Raw genomic sequence first — 24,311 nt, 5'->3', positions numbered from 1 at the left:
AGACGACAAAAAAACCAGAAACTGAATCCAAAAAACCAAACCAAAATGCCCAAGCCTTTAACCAAAAGAACCAGCCAAGGCACCAGGCGATTTGAGAAAAGCATAACCTGCTTTATTTTTTTTAATTTTTTTTTTATTTAAATAAGGAGAATTCTTTCATATGGAAAGAGCTAATACAATCACATATTTGAAAGGAGAAACAATAGGTACTGAAAACGAGGAAAAAAGGGCGATAAAGAGTGTGCCGCAACTGGCCTGGCGACGCCGCGATTCGAGTTCCGGTCCAAGTAAAAGTTTCCAAAGAAAAAAAAAAAATAAAAAATAAACAGGTTGCACGTTACACAAATTATCCATCGTCTGCCCTTTCAAATATCTGGTCTACATGAAAAGACGAAAAGAGAGGAAAGGCCAAAAAAAAAAAAAAAAAAAAGGAAAAAAAAAAGAATAAATTTACTATACAGGTGGTGAGGGTCAAAGCCTGAAGGAGCAGGGTATCCCCTTGAGAAAGGACGATCGCGATGGACGCGGAACCAGAGGGAGGATTCCAGCCAAGGACAACGCCTGGAGACATGCTAAGGGGCGAGCGCCTCGCTGCCGATGCTGTGATCCCCCGGGGGGGACGACGGTGGAAGTTAAACCCCGGGGGGGGTGGCTACAGCCACTAGGAAAAAAAATGGGTGGATTTTGGGTTAAAACAACCAACTAAAAAACCAAAGTAGCCAGACTGCTGCTGGCTCTTCGCAGCAGCTCCGCTTTCTCCGCGCCTTTTCGATGGGCCACAACTAAGGACGCCGACGCCTGTTATAAATGAATTCTTGTTCACAAATGCATCTTTCTGACACGGGAATTGGGCTGCATGTTCTGACATCACCCGGGCTGCAAGGAATTAACCTGTGCTTATACCCAGGCAGAAGCAAAAGGGGAGGTTAAAACAAAACGCAAGGGAACAGGCTCCTGGCATGCAGCGGTGCTCGCGTGGGAGTGAAGACAACAGCCTGCCAAAAAAAAAGGTGAGACGTAGCAAAAATGCTAGGCTCGTTTTATTTTTTTTTTTTTTTTTTTTTTGTTTCGTTTTTTAATATATATCTATAAATACACAGGAACCACAGGGCAGCTTGTAGCTTTGCAGCGTTTCTTGCAAGGAAACCGTGAAATGGAACGCCTCCACGTGAACACAAGCACGGATGGAGGTCAATGGGCTGCAAAAACATCCAGAGACACTGACCACGGAACTACTGCCACAGGGCAGAGCCGGGAGCCAGTTATGGAACATCAACATTAATACCAGTGACTGTGCTGCTTCCACTTGTCATTTTAAAATATACTGGAGCACTTTTTTTTTTTTTTTTTTTTTTTTTTAATTTTTAAATGAAGAGCTAAAAAAGCAGGGTGAACTGGAGCAGCACCCAATGCAGCTGCCAGGCCGTGAATCATTGTGTGAGAGAACTCACTACACACCTGGTTCAGACCTTCAGCTGAAGAAAAAGCAGCAAAGTCAGCCTCTGAATATTTCTGCTTCACCCATTGTTGCCGAAAATATGGATTCCCACCTCTCCCTCCCACTGCACCTTTCCTAGCAGAAGGAGCCTGCAATTTGGTAGCCAATTTCCAGACAAAGCAAAAGCAACTCGCAAAAGGCATAGATCATTAGGGCCCGACTGTTCAGCAGTGGAGACGGCAAGCAGAATTATCCCCGAATAAACCGTATCCACGTTCTATACATCTCCATTCTCCTCTTCCCCAAGCTGACTTAACATCAGCACCCCTGGCATTTCTGCACCTTGAGGATCAGCGACTATTTTGAGTCAAGAGCACCACAAACTGCACTAGCCTTGTACCAGCTTTAAACAAACAAACAAAAATAGAAGCTAGAGAAGAAGGATATTGCACCTAAGAAATCTGGGCTCTAAAACTGCTTTCCATCACACAAAACTCCATTAAGTGAAAGGAGAGTCTTGCCAACTGCAGCTGACAGTCACGCAAAGATGAGGAATGGAATGAAGCTCACATGCATTTCTTGGCCTTTCCTGCACAGAATAATTCAGACATAATATATAAATAGAGCAGTGAAACAATTACTTTTTCACCTAGACCTACAACATCAAATACGTATAAATAAATTCTAGTGTTTTATTCTGTTGGGGGAAGGAATGGAGGGGTTAAAAGAGAAAGAAGGGTGACCTTTTTCAACAGGAAGTATTGTAGTTCTGATGGCATTTACACCAGAGGGACTGCAATAACTGCTATCTAGCAATAACCCGGTTTCTCCAACACATTTGACCATTTTAAAGTCATATAGGTGGGAGGAAAGAGGTTAGTGTCTTTGTAAAGCTTAAGTAGTGTGTCTAGGGTGGGAAAGAGATGAGAAGAGGGGGGCTCGGATAAGTCTCTTTAGCCATTACAGTTAGATTCTGGGCTGGTATTAGCTAGGGCCAGCTGGGCAGAAGGATAATAAAATAAAAAAAAAAAAAGAGAAAAACCAGACAATTCTGTTGTTCATGATATTCCAAGGAAGAAAACAGAAAGGGAGGTGGGATGACCTACTGGTGGAGGAATCTTTGGAAAATGTTGGGAGCAGGACTAGCAGATGAGGATGCAGGTCTGGGGAGATGTCTGAAGGCTGGGGAAATACTTGTTGCTAAATCTCAAACCCTGTACTTTAAAGAGGACACTAGAGAGATGCTGGCACACTCTGCTCTGAAGTTAAAAACCCATAAAACATGAGGAAAAAAAGAGCTTTTATTTTTCTTAAAGTACCATCCTATCCCTTTCCCTTCGGGTTCTCTGCCATGGTCAATGGGGACACCTGTGGAGAGGGGACATCACTATGTCTAAGTTAGTTTAGGTTTCTAAGCTCTTTAAAGCTACTGTATAAAATTCTTATTTATACCTAGCTTAAAACTTCAAATGCATCCCTAGAAAGTTATGAAGGCTCTTTCCTAGAAAGGAGGGGAAAAAAAAAAAAGCTAACGAAGAAACAAGAACACCTTTCAGATCCCTTCCCAAATACATTCTTTGTTCAAAATATCTTCTTTGGAACCACCACCAAATGACTTGCTGCCACCTAGCAGAGGCAGACGGCACAGCCAGTAGCAAGCTATCACCTCCTGCAGAAATGAAGTTTTCTTTCCCTCACTTCAGAGTGACCAGCCTACTTTACATTTTTTGAAAGAGCTAAACAACACAAACCAAGTTAGCTGAAAGTAGCTGAGCTTACTTAAGACTACCGTCAGCTGAAGGACTCCAAGCACTTTCAGGGACTTGTAAGTCCATCCTAAAATCTACAGACACACGCACACACACACACACGCACGTAAACCAAAACCAAACAACCAAAGAAATAAAACCCCAACCCCCTCCCATTGGAACCTTCCTTACTGATATCTGATGATCTATGAAAGAAAGCGTAAGGTGATGACACTGCATACACACTATATGCAACTGCATCAAAAGTAAAGAACCCTTTGCTGTTCATCTGGGGAAGTCGAGTAAAAGGATGATTCCCAATTGCCTCTGGAACCATGCGCTTCCAACACAAAAAAGGAGGTTCCAAGTGTGCTAAAACAGCTGCTCTGCGGAGGGCCTCCCTTACCAATGCGTTTCTATGCAAATTTTACAAAAGGCCATGAGTTAGAGGAACAGAAAGCAACATCTAGAGAAAAAAAGGAGAAGAGCAAAGCTTAGGAGAGCAGCCCCAAGGGATGAACACAATATAGAACAAGTCTCAGGGGACACAAAGAATTAGAGCGGCCAAGGTAGGGAGCATAAGAGAGAGCATCACAACTACAAAAAGTAGTCCATACAGACCCGTTGGCTCTAGCCAACTCTTCTGACCCATGTGCAGTAAGGAGATTCTTTTTCTTAACAGATTTTACATTTTGCAAATCTATGATTTACATTTTGTTGTGTGTTTGGCAGTTGCTAAAAAAAATTCCCAAACCCACAAACAAAACCAAAACCTAGATCCAGATGAACTCGCAACAGAAATTTGGTGGGGTTTTTTTTCCTTAAAACGAAAATGCCACATTTTGTTGTGCACAGGGCACCCCAAAGCTACAATTAAAGTGGTGCAAGTTACAAGATTAACGCACTGATCTAGTATATACCTTTAGTACACATTTACTTCTAATGCAAGCACTGCTTCTAGCTTAAAACAAAAATACTGAACAATTAATGAATGCAGTAACTGTAACTGTCCTGTTTTTTTTTTTTTTAATCAAATAATCTGAAAGGCTAAATCATCTGGGGGGAAATATACCCAAACTCACTCAATTTAGAAGAGTAATGATTCTCAACATAGCACAGAACCATATATAAAACTAAGCATAGTTTTGTTGGAACATAATTTTAGCTGAAGGGAACTCTTTTCTGGAAGCAGAAAGAAGGGGGCGGGAAATAAGAGAACATATAAAAGTTCTGCTATAAACAAAGATATAGCTTTTTTGTAAAAACCTCAGCTGCCTTTAAAATGAAAATCCTCAAACTAACCCCTCTCCCCCAGTTGCCACTCTGCTGAGACAGAAGTAGGGAAGGAGAAGGATGGGCTTTGCCAAGTGAACAATCACAGCTACCTGTGGATGGGGCGTGGGAGGGGGAAAAATAAAAGAAATAAAATGGCTCGAGCCACTTAAAAGTCACATGGTTGGTTTGTTTTAAAGCAAGCAGGTCAATGTCATATCCACTGTTTCAAGCTGCTTTGTGGGGAGAGGGGCTCGGATGATGTCACTGTAGTCAGTCAATGTGGGGCAGGGAGTAGATCTGGCGAGATTTTCAGGAGATCCAGTGGGCTCCAGTCTAAGCTGCAGTCCCCCTCAGGCAGCAGGACCAGCTGGGCATCAGAGGTGCTCCTAGGCCTTGCTTTCCTCCACTTTGACTGCCTGAGGTTTGATCGCTCCCGTGCGCACTGGCTTCATCTGGTTTGTGGAAGCTGTTTCTTGCAGCTTTACTGCTCCCAGGTTGGCTTTATTTTCATCCACCCGCTGCTTTGCCTTTTGACATACAGAAACAAAGCATTAGCTAGCACAGAGACCTCAAGGCAGAGAGAAAAAACAAACTGTGACTATCATTCATGCAAGACATCAAACTTGCTCCAGAAATCAGGTTTATTTCTTCTATTCTGTCACAGTTTGCTGTCCTGAAACACCTCACCTGTAAGGATTGCAAAGTGTCTCACAAATCTGGCAATGCAAATAACCCCTAAAAGCTCAACAACCACCAAGAGGCAATTATCTAATCTCTCCTGACTTTCAAATCACGGAGCCTTACTCAGTATAACACCCACCCACCCCCTCTGCAGGGAAAATAACAGCTCCCACATAGAGCTTCAGTACACAGGTCATTCTTCCACCCCTCTTAAGTCCAAGGCACAGACAATGACAGTACAGAAGAGCAGACACTGTTGGGTCAAACAAGTACTGATCTACACTACCTGCTGTACATAGTGTCCTTGCACAGAGCCCATACTAACTGCTGGTCCAGCCGGCTTCCCGCTTGGGCTGGCGGAGCTAGGCCTGGAAATCGAAGAGTCGACAATATTCATGGAGTAAATTCTACAATGGAATGAGAACCTTATTCACGTGTGAAAGAAAAAAAAAACAAAACCAAAAAGACAGCAGAAAGCAGCAGTAGACAGGGCACCAGCCTGTGCTGTGCAGATCAGTGGGCTGCCCAGCCCAAAAGACAACACACGGATAGGTTTGGAGAAAAAAATAAAGTAACTGCATGTCCCAAAAGGCTCAATGACCTGAAGGTTTGGTACATCTAGACATCGGCACCTCTCATCTTGAGAGGATGGTGCTGGAAACTAAAATGTTCATTCAATGATTCTCAAATTTCCCACCTTAACAAAGAACGCACAAAAGCACAGACCAATTCCAATTTCTTTCAGACTCAGTAAACAAATAACTTTATGCACTTTCCACAAGCACAAAGGGCCAAGTCAGATACACGCTGGCCCACACCCAAAAATGAAAGCTGTGATCATGGATTTCAATACAAATATTGGGAGTACAGTAAGCACATTCTACATGTGAAAACTCAAGTGAATCCTGTACACGGATGATGCATGCACCATGTCACTGCAAATGGGGAACACCATTTCTTCCCCATTCTGACTGCAGAGGCCAAGTTCTGTAAAAGTTTTACCTGTACGTGTGTGGTGCTGGTACAGACCCTCCAGACGACATATTCTGTTTACCATCAGAGAAATGAAACCCTTTCATTTCCATTTGGGAGGACTAGAGGGAAAACAAGAGAGAGAGAATAGCATCGTCGCATTCACAAATCACTCACTACATATTAACACTTAAGCCAAATCTTTGCCCTTCTACCCATTGTGCCCATTAAAAGAAGAAACATTTTTCAGGTGAAGAAAGTGAGGCTTGTTAAGTGAAATAATCTGCTTGTATTAAACCAACAAGCCAGCAGCACAAGCAAATACAGAACCTGGAAATTTAACTGCTGTGCTCTCTCTCCCCTATAATAGACAAACTTATGATACGAATCCATCAAACCAGACATGACATTAATATACCTACTCAAATGGACAAGCTTCACAACAGTGTGAAATATCTGGGCAGTATTCCAACTGTGTCTGGAGCTCACCACCCCTCAAGCACTCTGGGGAAACCTGTGTAAACATGTAATAAAACTGGAGACTCCAAACTGAATCAAGGCAGGAGGTGGCTCCCTGGAAACAGAATGATGACCAGCAGCAAAACCTGAAGAACTGCTGGCCTGCTCTTTGGAGATGAGGGGAAAAGGGCTCCTTCAATTTAACACCAATCCTTGGCTTTGATATTTAAGGATCCCAAACAAGCCAGTCTCCCCTTTAACAAGCAAGATCAATGGGCAAAACTTCAATGCAGGAGGGGTTAATGAATGCCAAGAGGAGCACGAGGGAGTTAATCCTTACCTCCCTGCTGGTAGCAAGAACAGAAGGCTGGGAGCCAGGCGGGAGGATTCTTCGGGGAGCTCCTACAGGCAGGTTTTGCCCCTGGGGGAGCTGGATGGACTGTGGTAGAATGAGGGGCTGCTGGCCAGAGCCGTAGCGGGGCAGAGGAAGCTGGGAGCCAGGCACAGGCATTGTGAGCTGTGTGAGAAGGACATGTAGTTACTTAATGGCAGTCTTGTGTTTGACACACAGTCTCCTAATACCCTGAAAGCAAAGCATTGCTAAAAGGAAGCTCACAAACAGTGCAGCCTGGCACCGAATAAATGCCAATCAGTGTAACAGAGGGACTTTCACACTGAAACGCATGTTCTGGTAGTGCTGCCAACACCTTATCAGCTGGGCTTTTCACATGGCATCAAATTAACATAACTGCACCCAGACACAGGGCTTTCCTCCTTGCCTAGAGCCTTCATCCAGTTCTTCAGTCTTCCTCATGGCCACTGCATGAGCGTGTTTTCTCTTGAAATGATGGCAATCTCAGACAGCCCAGTGCATTTTGTTTACAGCTTTGATACCCAAACCAGAAAGTCTACTACACGTTCACACCAAAGCACTGTGGGGACTGGACCTCTAGAGAAAGCGGTGGTGACGTCATCAGTATGTTCTGCAATGAGCTTCACACTGATGATGGTAATAATTAAGAGTAATTAAAAATAAAAATGCAGTTCAGGACTCAAGAGCCTCCTGTTCCCTCTGATTCATCGGGCAGTTCTCACAATTGCTGCATTTGGGAGGTTCTACGACACCACTTTGTAGTAAATAAATAAAAAAATAAATCTAAGGCTGAAACAAGAGACCAAATTACTAGCTTATGATGGATATAGCATTTCTTCAGATATTTAGTTTGCCTCACTGTATTTTCCCCCAGCTAAATTAATTTCAAGATTAGTTCTTTATTTTTAAAACCAGTCACAATGTAAAAATCTCACTTTAAACAAAAATTAAACCTGAACATGCTGCACAAAATAAATGTAAGATGAGTTTAATAGAAGTATCAAACTTCTCCAGAGAATAAGAACACCTGTCCACAGTAGGATTCAGTGTCTTTATCCCAACCATGCTTTACGAAAAAATTTTCAACAATGAAATGTTAAGATGATGCCAAACAGATCAGGAAGAGTTGTAAGAAAGACCTAGATAACAAATTGATTGATGAGATAGATGAGCTTTTAATAGAAGGCCCTAGTTACCCTGAAAGCCAAGATAAATCTGGAGACAGTTGTGATTCGGCTCTCAGAAGAGGTACTTTTAGGACAACTATTGCATCATGGCCTCCTATGCATGAAACACTGCAAGGTTTGATCTGCACAAAACATCTATATTGAGGGTGAGGACTTCCAAGTTACAAAATGGCACCTCAGCAGGGACAGACAAGTAATTAGTAAGAATCTCATTAAATAAGGTGCTGCATGTTTGAAACTACGGTTCACAGAACAGAGCCTCTTGGGGAATTCTTTCGCCTCTTTACAAAGAGCTTCGTTCACACAAACACATGACTCTGCACAAAAACCAGTTTGAACCTGGTCTCAGAAAAAAAAAGCCTGGAGAAGGGAGGGGCTTGCAAGCCCTGCTCCTAACCTGTGTGAGCTGAGAGTCCATCATCTGGGAAGCTCCCATACCAGCCGCCTGGTTTATCTGGCCTTCGTAAACCAGCGTCTGGCTTCCATTCATGGGCTGATAGGGCGACCCAGACTGGGTTTTCACCACCTCCAAGGGCTGCATGCCTGGGAAGGCGGAATACGGAGGCTTCAGAGCAGTGCCTCCTGTCAGGACCATGGTGCTGGGCTGAGACAGACTGGGGTGCATATACACCTGAGACCTGGAGAAGAAAAAGAAACTCAAGTCATTACACAGGAAACCTTTGGAGACAACACATACACACACTCTGCCAAACCGTATCTGCCCTGCCGCCAGCAAGCAGTTCTCAGACTCTACTAAACTGACAGCTTAGAAATAAGCTGTGATGCTACTTTCCATTTTAGCTACAGGGGTTTTTACTTCCACTTCTAAGCTCTTACAACCATGTCCTTGTGTTACAGGAATATTCAACAGAACAGTATTGTGTCCTATCCAAAATTTATATATCAGTATCCTGCACAATAAACTCTGGATTAGCAGTAAGGGAGGATTCTGGTTACCAAAAGTTTTGCAAAGCAGAGAAGAATCAGAAGTTACAGTAAGCCAAAGAGAGTAAATTGTAAAATCTGCGTTTCTCACTAATAAGTCTGCTTGCCAGCCCACTCTTTCTACATTTAAGATTTGCCTCACCATTTGAGAGGGTAGGCAGAGCAACTCAATTTAATTTTTCAAGGATGATCTTTGCCATTGTTATACAAAGAAACACGCTACAAAGAGCCTTATGTGCCTTGGTATCTTTGCTCTCTGCCCTGGCAACATTACCAGGGGAAGGAAGCAGGTGGCAAAGGGGGAAGAGAACACGAGCGTGGAGTATCTAATTAATGTACATGGTCATAAGAAACAGAAGAGTTCAGAGCACACGGCAATGGAAGCTGTTACCTGAAGGGCTGTATGGAGCTGTACATCTCCTGGGACTGGGAAACAGGCAGACCACCCCTCAGCCCAAGCTGAGCCTGGGCTTGTAAGGATGTGTGGAGGGAAATGGGAATCTGTTGAGCAGCAGCAGCCTGTAGAAGAAATGAAGATGACTGAGAGGTACAAGACGAGCCAGAAACCCTCCCAGACTGTTAAAAACCCACCAGTTTCCTCTGTGAGTCAACCTGCCATGGCAATTAGCTATTCTGTGTCTTTACCATGCCCCTGCATCTTTCCACAGAACAGCAAACACTGGCAGGGGAAAATACTGCACAGACACCCAAGCAGGAAGACCACCGCCTGTGAGAGACATTTGATGGACACATGAGGGGACCAACGTGCTCCACAGGCAGAACAGGCTCTGGCAATCCCAGCTCTCACTTGCCTGCACTCTTACCTTCGAGGGGCTCTCTCCAATCCTATTGACACCCTGTTTGCTAAGGCTAGTGAAATTGCTCATCGGTACTGACTGGCTGTGGAATTTACTGGAAGTCATTGCCTCACGCAGACACCTCAGCATCTGCTTCAGTTAAACCCAGCCCAAAGGCACTGGTACAAAAGGGAAAATTCCGCTCAATTCCCTTCAATTTCACTAACCTGTGAGACACCCACTGGGAAGCAGCATTCAAGGAACCTAAAGGGAGCCACACCTAAGCTCCTCTGGGCTATCAGAGAAATAAATGACTCCTCATTTCTTAAATGCCACCCCGAAGACTTCTTGAGAAACCACTAGCTAGTTGTATTTTCCCTTACCTGTTGGTAGCTTTGCTGCTGAGGTATCGTCTGAGGGACCAGGCGGGGCTGACTTGCAAACACGTGGCCATCCAGATACAGGGGTGGAATATGGTTACCTAAACACCAGGGAAGGCAGGCTGTAAATCCGAGGTACAGGGGAGACACAGGCACAGTACACTGCAGAGACCTGCAGGTCAAGACTATTTCCTACATCTCAGCAATCATTTCAGCAAGTCAACACAAATATAGTACCCACTCAGAAGAGCCTGTAAAGCTCTTAAGTCCATATACCAAAGCCAGCAGTGCGCTTACAGTAGCAGGCTTACTGAGAATGAATCATACCTTTCTGTAAGAGGCTAAATGTAAACCCAGGTTTCCTACTTCCACAAAAAAAAGAGTCAGATACACTAACAGTTCAGGAATTGGTGAGCTACACTCCAAACTGTTCCTAAATGCTAGAAATCTGATCTGCAATCACCTCACCTTCGCATCTAGGAGGGACAGGAAGATCAAACATGGTGTTTGAGACCTTCGCTCAAGAGATCTAAAAGCCATATTCACCCCAAAGGTGGGAACAATTAGGAAGTGCCATGCCACTCCTGTGGTTCTTTGCAGATCTGATGGAACCACAGGATTTACCAGCAAAATTGTGGGGTGGAGGGGAAGTCACCTGACATGGAACAATCTGTTTTCCAAGCGGAAGCTAGGAAGTCACAACAGTGGCCAACTTGCTATCACCTCTGCCCAGTGTATTCCATTCGATCCTTGAATCGAGGAATGAGACATAGTGCATATGCAAGAGAGGTCCTTTGGGACCCAGGAGTCAGAGAATCCAAGTACATTTCCTTTTTCCAGATGCTCTCTCTAATTGTACACACTACCTAACATGACCAAGCTTAAGCTTTCCCTCTAACTCAAGGATATCAACACCTTGACAACATGCTGGAGTTCTGCAAAGTATAAGCTAGTTTTTATTACGTACAAAAAGCAGAAGGTGCTCAGAACCTGTGATTTAAATACCAAAATGAGCAGAGGAATGGTTGATATTGGGACTGTTGAAGTCTCTCAGCCATCGGTTTCTTCACTTCCCTTCTATTCTATTGAGCGCACAGGGAAGGGTAAGCAGGATCTATTGAGACATCACAGAGACTTGCTGCTACACAGGGTAAGTCATCCTTGTGCTAAGTTTGTGCCAGTCACACTCAAGTAACATTCTCCAAAGCTGGGAGATAGTCCCTCTTTCTATCTTGCCTCATTTGTTAAGAATCTGTTAAATACCAGCCAGTCAGTTACTTCAATGGAAGCTCTTCTCACCATGCTCTTGTCTACTAGTATCTGAGGATGATTCCTAGATGCCAACCAGACAATGCAAATACTGCTGCTGCAGTTTGCAGGTACCTGGAATAGATGCAGAAGGTGCTACGGACGCCACAGGCATAGGAGGCATAGAAACTCCACCAAAAGAGCTGTAGCTGACACCGTTGGAAGCTCCAACACTGGAAGGAGGCTGGATGCCTGAGCCTGCACCCCCTGGGGAGTTCTGTTCTGGTAAACTAGGAGAGTTTTCCCAAGCTTTACGAGCAGACTCCATCTATGGAAACGAAGGACAATAACTACAGACAGTTCAAATGGGGAAGACAATACTGAAGCCTAGGGTTGCTCAACAGACCTATCAGTTCAAATACAATCTAGTCTAGTCACAGTGGAAGGCTGGCAGGTCTCGGATCAAGGGGTTTCACACCAATTTCCAAGGGGCAAGCATCCTTCACAAACACTCAATCCCCCTTGGTATTTGCTGAGCTTTTTGCATTTGGGGTGGTGTCTTTACCATGCCCCTGCATCTTTCCACAGAACAGCAAACACTGGCAGGGGAAAATACTGCACAGACACCCAAGCAGGAAGACCACCGCCTGTGAGAGACATTTGATGGACACATGAGGGGACCAACGTGCTCCACAGGCAGAACAGGCTCTGGCAATCCCAGCTCTCACTTGCCTGCACTCTTACCTTCGAGGGGCTCTCTCCAATCCTATTGACACCCTGTTTGCTAAGGCTAGTGAAATTGCTCATCGGTACTGACTGGCTGTGGAATTTACTGGAAGTCATTGCCTCACGCAGACACCTCAGCATCTGCTTCAGTTAAACCCAGCCCAAAGGCACTGGTACAAAAGGGAAAATTCCGCTCAATTCCCTTCAATTTCACTAACCTGTGAGACACCCACTGGGAAGCAGCATTCAAGGAACCTAAAGGGAGCCACACCTAAGCTCCTCTGGGCTATCAGAGAAATAAATGACTCCTCATTTCTTAAATGCCACCCCGAAGACTTCTTGAGAAACCACTAGCTAGTTGTATTTTCCCTTACCTGTTGGTAGCTTTGCTGCTGAGGTATCGTCTGAGGGACCAGGCGGGGCTGACTTGCAAACACGTGGCCATCCAGATACAGGGGTGGAATATGGTTACCTAAACACCAGGGAAGGCAGGCTGTAAATCCGAGGTACAGGGGAGACACAGGCACAGTACACTGCAGAGACCTGCAGGTCAAGACTATTTCCTACGTCTCAGCAATCATTTCAGCAAGTCAACACAAATATAGTACCCACTCAGAAGAGCCTGTAAAGCTCTTAAGTCCATATACCAAAGCCAGCAGTGCGCTTACAGTAGCAGGCTTACTGAGAATGAATCATACCTTTCTGTAAGAGGCTAAATGTAAACCCAGGTTTCCTACTTCCACAAAAAAAAGAGTCAGATACACTAACAGTTCAGGAATTGGTGAGCTACACTCCAAACTGTTCCTAAATGCTAGAAATCTGATCTGCAATCACCTCACCTTCGCATCTAGGAGGGACAGGAAGATCAAACATGGTGTTTGAGACCTTCGCTCAAGAGATCTAAAAGCCATATTCACCCCAAAGGTGGGAACAATTAGGAAGTGCCATGCCACTCCTGTGGTTCTTTGCAGATCTGATGGAACCACAGGATTTACCAGCAAAATTGTGGGGTGGAGGGGAAGTCACCTGACATGGAACAATCTGTTTTCCAAGTCACTACAGTGGCCAACTTGCTATCACGTCTGCCCAGTGTATTACATTCAATCCTTGAATCGAGGAACGAGACATAGTGCATATACAAGAGAGGTCCTTTCGGACCCAGGAGTCGGAGTCAGAGAATCCAAGTACATTTCCTTTTTCCAGATGCTCTAATTGTACACACTACCTAACATGACCAAGCTTAAGCTTTCCCTCTAACTCAAGGATATCAACACCTTGACAACATGCTGGCGTTCTGCAAAGTATAAGCTAGTTTTTATTACGTACAAAAAGCAGAAGGTGCTCAGAACCTGTGATTTAAGTAGCAAAATGAGCAGAGGAATGGTTGATATTGGGACTGTTGAAGTCTCTCAGCCATCGGTTTCTTCACTTCCCTTCTATTCTATTGAGCGCACAGGGAAGGGTAAGCAGGATCTATTGAGACATCACAGAGACTTGCTGCTACACAGGGTAAGTCATCCTTGTGCTAAGTTTGTGCCAGTCACACTCAAGTAACATTCTCCAAAGCTGGGAGATAGTCCCTCTTTCTATCTTGCCTCATTTGTTAAGAATCTGTTAAATACCAGCCAGTCAGTTACTTCAATGGAAGCTCTTCTCACCATGCTCTTGTCTACTAGTATCTGAGGATGATTCCTAGATGCCAACCAGACAATGCAAATACTGCTGCTGCAGTTTGCAGGTACCTGGAATAGATGCAGAAGGTGCTACGGACGCCACAGGCATAGGAGGCATAGAAACTCCACCAAAAGAGCTGTAGCTGACACCGTTGGAAGCTCCAACACTGGAAGGAGGCTGGATGCCTGAGCCTGCACCCCCTGGGGAGTTCTGTTCTGGTAAACTAGGAGAGTTTTCCCAAGCTTTACGAGCAGACTCCATCTATGGAAACGAAGGACAATAACTACAGACAGTTCAAATGGGGAAGACAATACTGAAGCCTAGGGTTGCTCAACAGACCTATCAGTTCAAATACAATCTAGTCTAGTCACAGTGGAAGGCTGGCAGGTCTCAGGTCAAGGGGTTTCACATCAATTTCCAATGGGTAAGCATCCTTCACAAACACTCACTCCCCCTTGGTATTTGCTGAGCTTTTTGCATTTGGGGTGGTGGTGTATTTTGTTTTGGTTTATTTTGCTTCTTTTTGTTATTGTTGTTTGTATGTTTGGGTTCGTTTGCTCTGGGTTTCTTTTTCTTCATTTTTAAATTTCCTTTAAACTATCAGGCACCTGGGATCCCTGAGCAGCCGCCTTACCCAGGTACTGAAACAGCAGGGAAGCTCTGCTGCACTTGTTCAACAATTGGTTAAGGACTTCAGCATCCAGGACTGTTGGAACACACGCCCTTCCACCCATGCTAAATGAATGCTTTTACAAAAGCTAATTTAAGATTTAGCAGTACTTAACAACCGCTCTGGGAAAGATCTCTCCATCCTCACTATCCTGGCCATGGAGACATGGCATCCACTCCTGGGACACACACACACACACACCAGCTCGCTTACCTTAAGCGTAAGGTCCGCAGTGGGGAAGGACATTGGGTTCAGGCCAATGCACCGCTGGAGGTGGTGATCTCTCCGTAGAATGGGAATGGACTGCGTTAACCCTGCCTGAGGGGAGACACGTAAAATGGTAAAGATATAAACTCTTCTGAGAATGCCACGAGCTACCAAGGCTGACACAACCTCAGCTGGAAGCTCTAGTAACTACACCTCAAAGGGTTTAATCCTCAGTGGTACTGCAGGAGTTAAGTACCACATGCAACTGTGATTCATTCTGCTGTTGGAATAAATGAAGCTTCGGTGATGTGTGCAATGACACCTATGTCGAGTTACACCAGGTTCCACTTAAGCATCAATTTGACCCAGTAACTTCAATTTGCAGAAGAGTTCTCCCTCCTGGCCCACATTTGGAACCTACCTACATTTCAGACAAAACCTGTTTCTGGAAGAGCACTTCTGAAAAGAAACACCCTTTAAGACAAAGCACCAAAATCAAACAGCCTACAGACTTGAAGATGTTTTAAAAGCAGCTTTGTGAGTTTCTCACATTGCTGTCCACAGCTGAGCTACAAGCTGGGCTTTCAGTGTGCTCACCCTTTCACATATAATAATGAAACACCCAGATGACTGGAATAAGCTAGGAAACCTCCAAAAGGACCTGGGCTTGTTAAAGTTAGCCAATGATGCCCATTCTATCAAGGTACCTTGAGGGCGCAGATTTCCATTATGGATTTTAGTCACGTGTGCTGCCTAAGCATTAAGTGTGAAATCAACTGCAAAGAAATACGCTTGCTCTGTTTGGAAGCATCTGAGGTTTAACTAAGGAGCATTTTCAATGAATCAATGCCAAAAAAAAAAAAAAAAGAAATACTTACATTACTGGCCAAGGCATCCTGCAATTTGGTGACAGGGTTTGCTGCAGTGCCAGAGGCAGAACCAGGTGGCAAACTGAAGTCAGAGTCCTGAAAAATCAAAACGCACAAAATTCAATCCAGGTCCAAACCCCATCTGCTTCTCCTGGTTAATGACTTTAGCCTGAATCATGACACTAGAAACTAAAGATTACCTTCCAGTAAACCTTGCTGGAAGAGAACAAAAAAGACACTTCTCAGCACTCAGCAGCAGGCAAACCCCAGAGGCACACAAATGCTTAGATGACCGTAATTTTGTCCCTCACCTCTGTTACCACCCCAGCTGGTCCCTGGGACAATATTTCCAAGAGAATATTATGTGTTTGCCAAGACATTTTGAGTACCTGGTTTGTGTCAGTAATGAAATCTAAGGCAAATCTACAGCTGGAAGCTTCCTCTAAATAATCCTTCTGCCTCAAACCACCTTTCATATCTCAACAAGCTCAAACCACCAAGAAGATAAAATTAAATTCAATCCTCACTTTAGGATTTACTCCAAATTCAATGGGTGGCACAGGAAGTACAGAATCCACGTGAATTTCCACCCCATTAACAGGGGGAATATTCCCTTCCAGCCGTTCCGTTCCCTCCGAACCCTTTCTGTTTTTCAGGGAGCGTTCGTTGCCGATTGGTCCAGGCTTGTGTTCCTTGTTCTGTCCTGAGCCTTGATCTGAATCCTTAACAGGAAAGCAGAGAGGCTGAGACACAAAGACTGAATAACCCAATCTCAAGCCTTAAAAAATGCTATCAAGAACAACACAACCACTTCACAAGGTCTCTCACTATGTGCTCTGGCTTGGCTGCAAATCCAGATTACCTTTTTATCAGATTGCTTCTGCACTTGCTCCTTCTGGCAGTCAGGCTTTGGGTCCACCAGGCCAGCCCCATTCATCTCCTCTGGTTTGAGGGTGCCATATGGAGAACTGCGCTGAGAGGAGGTAGCGGAGGATTCCCGAGACTCCGCGCTCAAGTCAATGCCACTATCCCCCTGGCTGCCTTTAAAACCCTGCTATGCAAAGCACGAAATGTGTTAAAGCCCCGGACTCCGACCCAGCTCCACAAAGGAGGAAAAAAAAAAAAAATAAAATCCCAGAAAACAGCAAGACCATTTCAAATCATATTCTTGGTTAACTGCAAAGGAGTTGGGCCTGACCTGCAGCATCCCTGGGCTGCTGCTTCAGCTCTACACAACCCTGAGACAAGTTAATCAATGCACCAACCAGACCATGGCTTGGAAAAAAGCATCCCACACAGCAGCTAGGCTGAGATTGCCAACCTCATTTCACTGGTGACCCAAACCGGATTTGAACTCTGGTCTCCAGAGGAGAAGCATTCAGGAACCTCCTTCACTCTCCCTGCATTAAAGCTACAGCTACACGCTGCTCCAGGCAGGAGAATCACAAACATCACCTATGAGATTCTACCACCCTCAACCACTCTCTGCATCCAGTTAGGTGCATAACCCTGGAATAGCTCTACCAGAAAGTTACTCCAGATTTATACCCACATGTAACACCAAGCAGTGCTTGGCTGTCTAGGTCAAGATTTTTTGAGCAGCCTCAAGCTAAAATCAGAACTGCAAAGAGACAAGTTTAAAATTGCACAAGCAGAGCTGAGAGTCGCTAAGCACAGATGGAGCAATGAGAAGCATAAGCCACCTACGTTAATATTTTATACACTCAATACCTGAATGGCACATTGGGTGCCACTTACCTCCGTGGTGCTAGATTCGGTACCATTAAAGGTATTTACAGGCTTGCTCCAGGAATCACTGCCAGGAGACTGAACGGAAAGAGCTGGAAGAGAACAGAGGGCAGGGTTCATGTGCTTGAAACACAACTGTGAGCACACCTAGTACACTGTGCATGTTACACTATTAAACTTCCAATTCTAGACATGAGATAGGAAGCACTAGCTATTCAGTGCTAGAGGATGAGAAAACAGAGGATGGCAGAGTAAGAAAACAGCTGAAGTAGATCCAGCCCAACAGGCTAGAAAATGCTATATAGTAGGATCTTCATGTTACACAAAGACTCAAGAAATAGATTAGGAAACTGACATGGTCAACAACAGGAAGATGGTTGAACAATACAGCTTTGAACAGATGTTACTCCAGATGTCTGCTAGTTCCCCTCCCACTTCCAGCATCAGAAAGAGAAGGTTGTCTCCTCTTAAGCACAGACACCCTGTCCTTCCTGCACGCAGGGGATTCCCCAGCTCTGTGAAACACGTCGGAACAAACAGACCCAAACTCACCTGGGCTGTTGCTCTCCCAGATCTCTGTGCCCAGGCTGTTTCCAGACACTGTTACGTCACTTTGCTCCAAGCATAAGCTGTTCTGCTTCTTAGCAAAGCGAGGAGGAATGCGAGACTGAAGGACACGGGCCTTAGCTGGTGCCTGGGAGAGAAAAGGCACAGTAAGACCTGTCATTGCACTGGGCTAGCACAGCCTGCTCCTGGCAAGTTCAAACCCTGGATTTCTAAATGCTGCAATGTAAGAAGCCCTTAATTCATGTAACAGAACCATACTAAGTAATTCTGACTTCCTCTTCTCTCTTTTTTTTTTTTATGGACCCTGTGGCTACAGGGAGGTTCCCCCAGTCAGGTTTTATTTCTTTTGGGGAGTAGAAAGGATAGGATATAAAGCAAAGCAAAATCGACACTACAACAGACTTGCTCTGTCTAATTCCTCTCCTTTACTCCAACTACAGCAAGATCAATTAATAATTTCACAATACAGAGATGGTTCTTTCACAGAGCCAGGATTGGAATAGAAAGAGAAAAAAATCACATCAGCAACTGCAAGACCTTTCCCACTGCACTTTCACACATTGTCTTCAGCTTAATTTTAAAGATGGCAAGCAACCAGACTTTTATAACTTCTCTTTGCAAAATTCTCTGAACCTATCACAAGCCCTCCTTGTCAGAAAGCATTTCCCAACAATGCTTTTCATTTGCATTTAGTCCTCCAGATTCCACCAAAATTCTTTCATGTCAAAATATTCTCTTATCCCCCTAGAATTCCGTAGTCTTCCAGAACATGTAGATAAATGCACAACGTGACTTAACATTACTTAGCTAAGCTATCCACGCTGCAGTCTTACATCTTTTCTTGTAACAACTCCTTTATCTTATCATGAACATGAAATCATCAGTGCTTCCTTCAGTTTGTTAGCTGCTTTCTGGTCAGGTGCCCGGACACAAACATGACACCTCTGGCAAGAAACTACCACACCCAGCTCCAGCAATAAATAACACGTTGACAGAGCAAGGGCACAGAGGTCCTCTGCTGCTCACTGCTGCCCAATATCCCACTGACTATGGCCAGCAGCTGGCCTAGTAAGCCAAGTTGCTTTGGACAAGGATCACTTTAGAAAACCTGCTTGAACTCACAAGTAACAATTCTGCTAGAAAACAAGAGCAGTCAGAAATCCAGTCATCCATCCTTTACAGACCAACAGCCCCTGACCATCAAAACCAAAATACATTTCCTGGACCTAATACAAGAGTTGTCCGTGTATAACTGCGTGTGGTTCTGCTCATCCAGACATTTTTTGGTGCCCCGTTCCTCTGACCACAGTCCAACCAGCTTATCGCTTTCAGCTTTTTCTGCCTCCCACTCCTCACCTGAGCAGCCTGTTCCTTCTTCCTCCGCTCCTCTTCCAGCAACCGACGCTGCTTTTTAGTAAGAACCTCAATGAAGCCTTCACCTGCCATAGAACCTACTTCATTCTCTTCTGCCGTGTTCGACACGCGATTATCGATGATGGTACCTGAACGAAGTACATACGGGGAAGAAATTGTGCCAAGTGTGAATGCATATAAAGCTTTATAAGTGCACTAATTTAATGAGTGCATTCCAAGTAGGATCCACGCCACAGGCAAAGCAGTTCAGCCAGCAGCACTGCCACTAAGCTTTGAAAACTAATCTACAGCAGTCTGTTGACATCTACCAGTTGCTTTATCCTGCAGGGCTTTGCTCTCCTCTACATCAAGATGAGCAATGCCCCATCTGGGAGAGCTTGGGAACATGAGCTGTGTGGTAACTCAGGTAACTTTAGCCTGTGGTATCAGTTGAAACAAACCTCACACCTTTCCAAATACTAGCAAGGAAAAAGCCCAAGCCGGCACAGGTACTTTTGAAAACACACCCATCACCCCTGGATGTAAAACCTCAGTTCTATGAACGGCTAAAGCTGAGTTGTGGCCTAACGCCAATGGTTTCAGAGATACCCATTTGAGCTCAGACTCAAATTCCCCACTCTGGATGTTCTTTCAACTTCCTTCACACTACATAAGGTGTTTTGGGCTTGCAATTTAACACCTTAGAAATATGGAAAAGTCTCATTTCTCTCTAAAACCAAACTTTCTACAGAAGAAACATTAGAGAGACTGTCAGATCTGACTGAAAGTTTGGGTTTAAAATCTAAAACCATCTTTATCTTCCCTGTTTTCCCTATTTAGATACACCTAAGTTTCTTCTTTGTGTAAATAAAACAGAAAATAACCTAACCTATTAGTTAGCATTACACTGGATTGGATCTGTCTAGCTTCAAGCTGCCACAATGCATTATCCCTTTTAAGAATCAAATGAATTAAGCCACTCACTTCCGTAACTCAGTTCAAACTGTGACAAGGCCTCTCCCTTCTCGCTTGCTCTTTGCGCGGTGGATTTGGGCTCCTTCTCTGTCTTTTTACCTGGCCCCTCAGCACTCTCCGAGTTGGCATGGGAAGCCCTATCCAAGCCATAAATGGAATGGCTGCTCCCGCCACTGGTGTTGCCAAGGCTCCCTCCTTCTTCTGGAGATCTACAAGGAAAGGAGGGCAAGGAATTAGATTTGTCACTAGAACATGAGCAAAAGTAGCAAGAAGAAAACATATGGGCTATATTTTCTTTGCCAGGTTTCCAATCATATCTAATCCTTCCCCAGCCTTTGCTCAACTAAAGCAGACGTTAAATTCTGTGCTTTAAGCCCAATACAATGCAGCTGCACAAGACCCTTTTCTCTCCTTTTCCTGTTAAAGGAAAAGGATAACACGGAAGCCGTCAAACTGGCCCAGGACCAAGGCCCACCTAACCCAGCGTCCTGTTGATCATCAGGTTCTTCACAAGACACTTGCAAGGAAATACTTAATCCCTAGTGTCAGAGTTGTTTTAAAATACTCTCATCAGGAGGAGCTCCTCTCACCGGGCCAGGAACACACAGCACTGCTTGCCATCCATCGCTGATCTCCACTAAGGTCTAAGAAATTGTTTTCTCAGGCAAAGCTAGGGATGGCAACGTCACACACTGTGCTCATGCCACAACCACACTACGGGGAATCCAGGACAACAATGCTCAACCTGCACAGCTCACAGCAACTCATTCCAAGAAAACCCACCCCCTCACTTCTGTGCTCTGCAACAACTCCATTGGGGACCCATGAGAGAAGAACACCACAACAGGTCTACAGTAAAGGACCAGGATTTCCTTCATTATCTTTCATGCCCCTAGTGAGAGGCAGTCAAGAGAGTAGAGAGCTGTCTCGGCACTAATCTGAAGAAGAGCAGCACATCATGCCCACGGTGTCTTGGCAACTTCCCTAAACCTGAATTCCCAGCCCTGAAGCAAAGGCATCAATTGGTTGTAAAACAGACAGTGATGAAACCCTTGGGTGCCATAAGGTTGGATAAGCAGTGCTGGAAGTCACCTGATAAAAAGAAACACAGCCAACAGCTCCTCCCCCACAGTCCAGCCCTACTCCAATCCTCCAGTATCAGATGAGATACCTGCACATCAGAATGCAACTTTACCTTTTGCTTTTAATCAGTGTCCCGTTCTGCTGGCTCTCGTATCTGGAACCTGCTCCTACACCAGTCCTGACGGACTGCTCCACAAACCCTGCTGGCTCGGCCTTGCGGCTCTGCCTGTCGACAATTGGCCTTTGGCTTGAGAAGCTCCTCTTTGCCAGCTCCCTCTTCTCTCCCAGGCTTCCGCTCCCGAGGCCACCCTCCAGCTGGCCTTCGCTCTCTGAAACTCCATCTCGTCTCTCCCGCCGCTCGCTGAAGTCACTGCTTTCAGATGCTGTCTCCCACTCCTCATTGGCGTGGTCTGATGAGTTCTGGTAGGAGAGCTCAGGAGACCGTCTGCCCGAGATGGTGCTCTTCTCTGTGGTGGTCAGCTTGGGTCTTCCAGGCCACTGGCTGGGCAGCAGGTTGGGGCCTCCCTCCTCAGGGTTCCACTGGCCAACTGATTCCCTCTCTTGCCTGAGGCGCCTGAATCTTGGTGGTTTGTCTTGGCGGGGGGGACGTCGTCTCCTGAATGGCCTGTTCTCTATGTTCTCCTGATCTGCTGAGTAATCTTCCTGGAAAAAGTGCCTCTTGTCATCCAGATGACTCTCATCAAAAACGCGGCTGGAGAAGGAATCCACATGTTTATAAGAATCCTGAATGTAGTCCCTGTCAGACTGTTGCCTGCTCCCAAAAGTGTCCGATGGAGAGGTGTGGCTGTACTCCTGCCACCCTGCTCCCCCACTCCTGCCCTGCCACTGGGTGGGCTCTTTACCCATGAAACCCCTTCGCCCGTAGCCAGAGTTGCTCAGTCTTGGTGGCAGTGATCTTCCAAAAGCTCTCGGGGCCCTCATCTTAGGATCCAGACTAGTGTGATCATCTGAATAGATTTTGTTGGACCTCCAAGACTCTTTGAAGTCTCCCTTTTTCAAATCACTGTCCTCCCTGTCCAGCACAGAGCCTTCATTGCTGTTCTCTGATCCCCTCTGCCGGCGACGCTTGGGGAGCTCTTCATATTCTGACCCTTCACTGTGTGTCTCACTCGCAATCCGGCGCCTTGGTTTGCCTCTGGGGAAGTCCTCTGGCTGGTTGAACTCCCGAAGCCCTCGCCCTCGGCTGCTCCGCTGGTTGTTGTAGACTCCCCGGCTGCCCACAACGGTGCCTCGGCCTCTGAAAGTGAACTCTCTGAAGCCTCTCCCTCGCCCACGCCCTTGACCTCTCCCACCAAAGGCTTGCTCCTCATCAATGAAGATCCAGTTGTTTCTTTTCGTGGGAGGGAGATCACCAGACTCTCTGGACAGCTTGTTCTCCCAGGTTCTTTCTGGCTTCTCTTCCTCCTCCTCTTCCTCCTCCTCTTCCTCCTCCTCTTCCTCCTCCTCTTCCTCCTCCTCTTCCTCCTCCTCTTCCTCCTCCTCTTCCTCCTCCTCTTCCTCCTCCTCTTCCTCCTCCTCTTCCTCCTCCTCTTCCTCCGCCTCCTCTTGAGATTTCTCAGCCTCTCGGGCAAGGCTGGCTTGGGACGAACCTTTGTCATCCAGCAGATAGCGTGTTGAGTTCAGTAAGGCTGCAGAATCATCTGACTCATTTTCTACTTTCTGAACAGCCACCTTCTCCTTCAGAGGGCGCGAGCTGTCCTCACCCTCCAGTTTAACCTTCTCCATCTCCTTCTCCTTCTCTTCCACCTTGAGGGCTTTCAGCACTGGTTTTTTAATTGGGCCCGATCGCCGCGTCCTCCCCATCTGCTCCTGGTGCTGACCACTGGTGTTCCGGTTCTCAGGAGCCCACTCTGTTGTCTCTTCAGTGGGCTGTTTGGTATTAGCTCCTTCCTTCTTCCACGGGTCAGCACTGAATGACTGTTCATCCCTGGGCACTTCTTCAGCAACCTCTGCTGCAGTCTCTGCAGGTTTCTGATGGTGGCTGATATCCCAGCCGTTATATTCAGGCTTCTTCTCCGCTTGGATAAAATCAGGCTCTAGGGGCGAACACCTCAAGTTTGCATGGCGGTTGCCGGAAGGACAAGTCTCCTGCACGGTCTCCTGATGCTGAAACAAGAGATCTTGCCCTATCCTCTGAGAAGACAGGCAGCTGTCAAAGTCTGCTTGGGCCTTCTTGTCAAAAGCATTCAAGTATTCCTCCCCTCTCTCCTCAAAGAGATCTCGCTGGGTGCTCAGACTCTCCGGCCTTCCAGAAGCAGCAGAGTAACTGTCATTCCTGAGAAGGAAGGAAACAACAAACACAAGAAAGTCAGCTAACACAGAGCACAGCACATCTCTGAGGGCCCAGGCTGGGCACAAGAGAAAGAAACAAATAAATAAACTGGGGTTTGTCCTAAATCATGAGGCAACGTGCCTATAAATACCTGAATGCTGGGCATATCTGCTGTGGCCCCAGGCTGTACTGCCTGGTTTGTCAAATCAATGGATGATAAAGAAAGCAGTTCTTACAATGGGCAGCAAACTTAAGAAATAAAGGGAGATTCAGCCTCCAACATACGTGGAGAACTGAAAACAAGGAATTGGTTTCAGAAAGTCCCAAAGAATTAGGAGACAAACCAGAAAGTACCAGAATTTTTGACTCATTGTTTTCTGTACCTACCCATGTAGGTGACAAGTGCCTCTTTCCTACTGAACAGGCCCCAAGCTGGGCATCAGATAGAAAAACTCTGAATAGCTCAGTCCATAAGCACCTCCACAACATAAACACCCAGCCCTGTAAGGGTGCGTCCAGACCAGTACTTGGCCTGTTCAGAGATATCTTTTGGGTCAACTCTACACCTGCTTTTCAGTAGGAGACTACTTATGGCGGTGCCCCCCATCACAGCACACATGAGGACAGGGGAGTTCTGCACTC

The 24,311-nt window shown here is 45.6% G+C and overlaps 1 protein-coding gene across 1 annotated transcript in view; it reads right to left on the bottom strand.

Annotated features, from left to right (window-relative positions):
• Nucleotides 1-90: 90 nt before the first annotated feature.
• PRRC2B (proline-rich coiled-coil 2B) overlaps nt 91-24,311 on the bottom strand; it is a 38,847-nt gene continuing 14,626 nt past the window's right edge. Inside the window, exons 15-32 of the mRNA XM_014942888.1 lie at nt 22,937-23,672; nt 21,489-22,816; nt 20,303-20,502; nt 19,322-19,467; nt 17,951-18,092; nt 17,408-17,490; nt 16,512-16,703; nt 16,177-16,371; nt 15,659-15,745; nt 14,787-14,891; nt 13,972-14,164; nt 12,604-12,701; nt 9,470-9,597; nt 8,531-8,771; nt 6,914-7,090; nt 6,145-6,236; nt 5,429-5,549; nt 91-4,988 (exon numbers count right to left, since the gene is read on the bottom strand). Coding sequence (XP_014798374.1) covers nt 4,848-4,988; nt 5,429-5,549; nt 6,145-6,236; nt 6,914-7,090; nt 8,531-8,771; nt 9,470-9,597; nt 12,604-12,701; nt 13,972-14,164; nt 14,787-14,891; nt 15,659-15,745; nt 16,177-16,371; nt 16,512-16,703; nt 17,408-17,490; nt 17,951-18,092; nt 19,322-19,467; nt 20,303-20,502; nt 21,489-22,816; nt 22,937-23,672 — 4,405 coding nt within the window. The 3' untranslated portion in view covers nt 91-4,847. The remainder of the gene's footprint in view (nt 4,989-5,428; nt 5,550-6,144; nt 6,237-6,913; nt 7,091-8,530; nt 8,772-9,469; nt 9,598-12,603; nt 12,702-13,971; nt 14,165-14,786; nt 14,892-15,658; nt 15,746-16,176; nt 16,372-16,511; nt 16,704-17,407; nt 17,491-17,950; nt 18,093-19,321; nt 19,468-20,302; nt 20,503-21,488; nt 22,817-22,936; nt 23,673-24,311) is intronic.

The sequence above is a fragment of the Calidris pugnax genome, unplaced genomic scaffold (genome assembly GCF_001431845.1).
Source record: "Calidris pugnax isolate Ruff unplaced genomic scaffold, ASM143184v1 scaffold102, whole genome shotgun sequence".
NCBI lineage: Eukaryota > Metazoa > Chordata > Aves > Charadriiformes > Scolopacidae > Calidris > Calidris pugnax.
The sequence above is the reverse complement of the archived record's forward strand: the minus strand, read 5'-3'. Positions and strand labels throughout refer to the sequence as shown.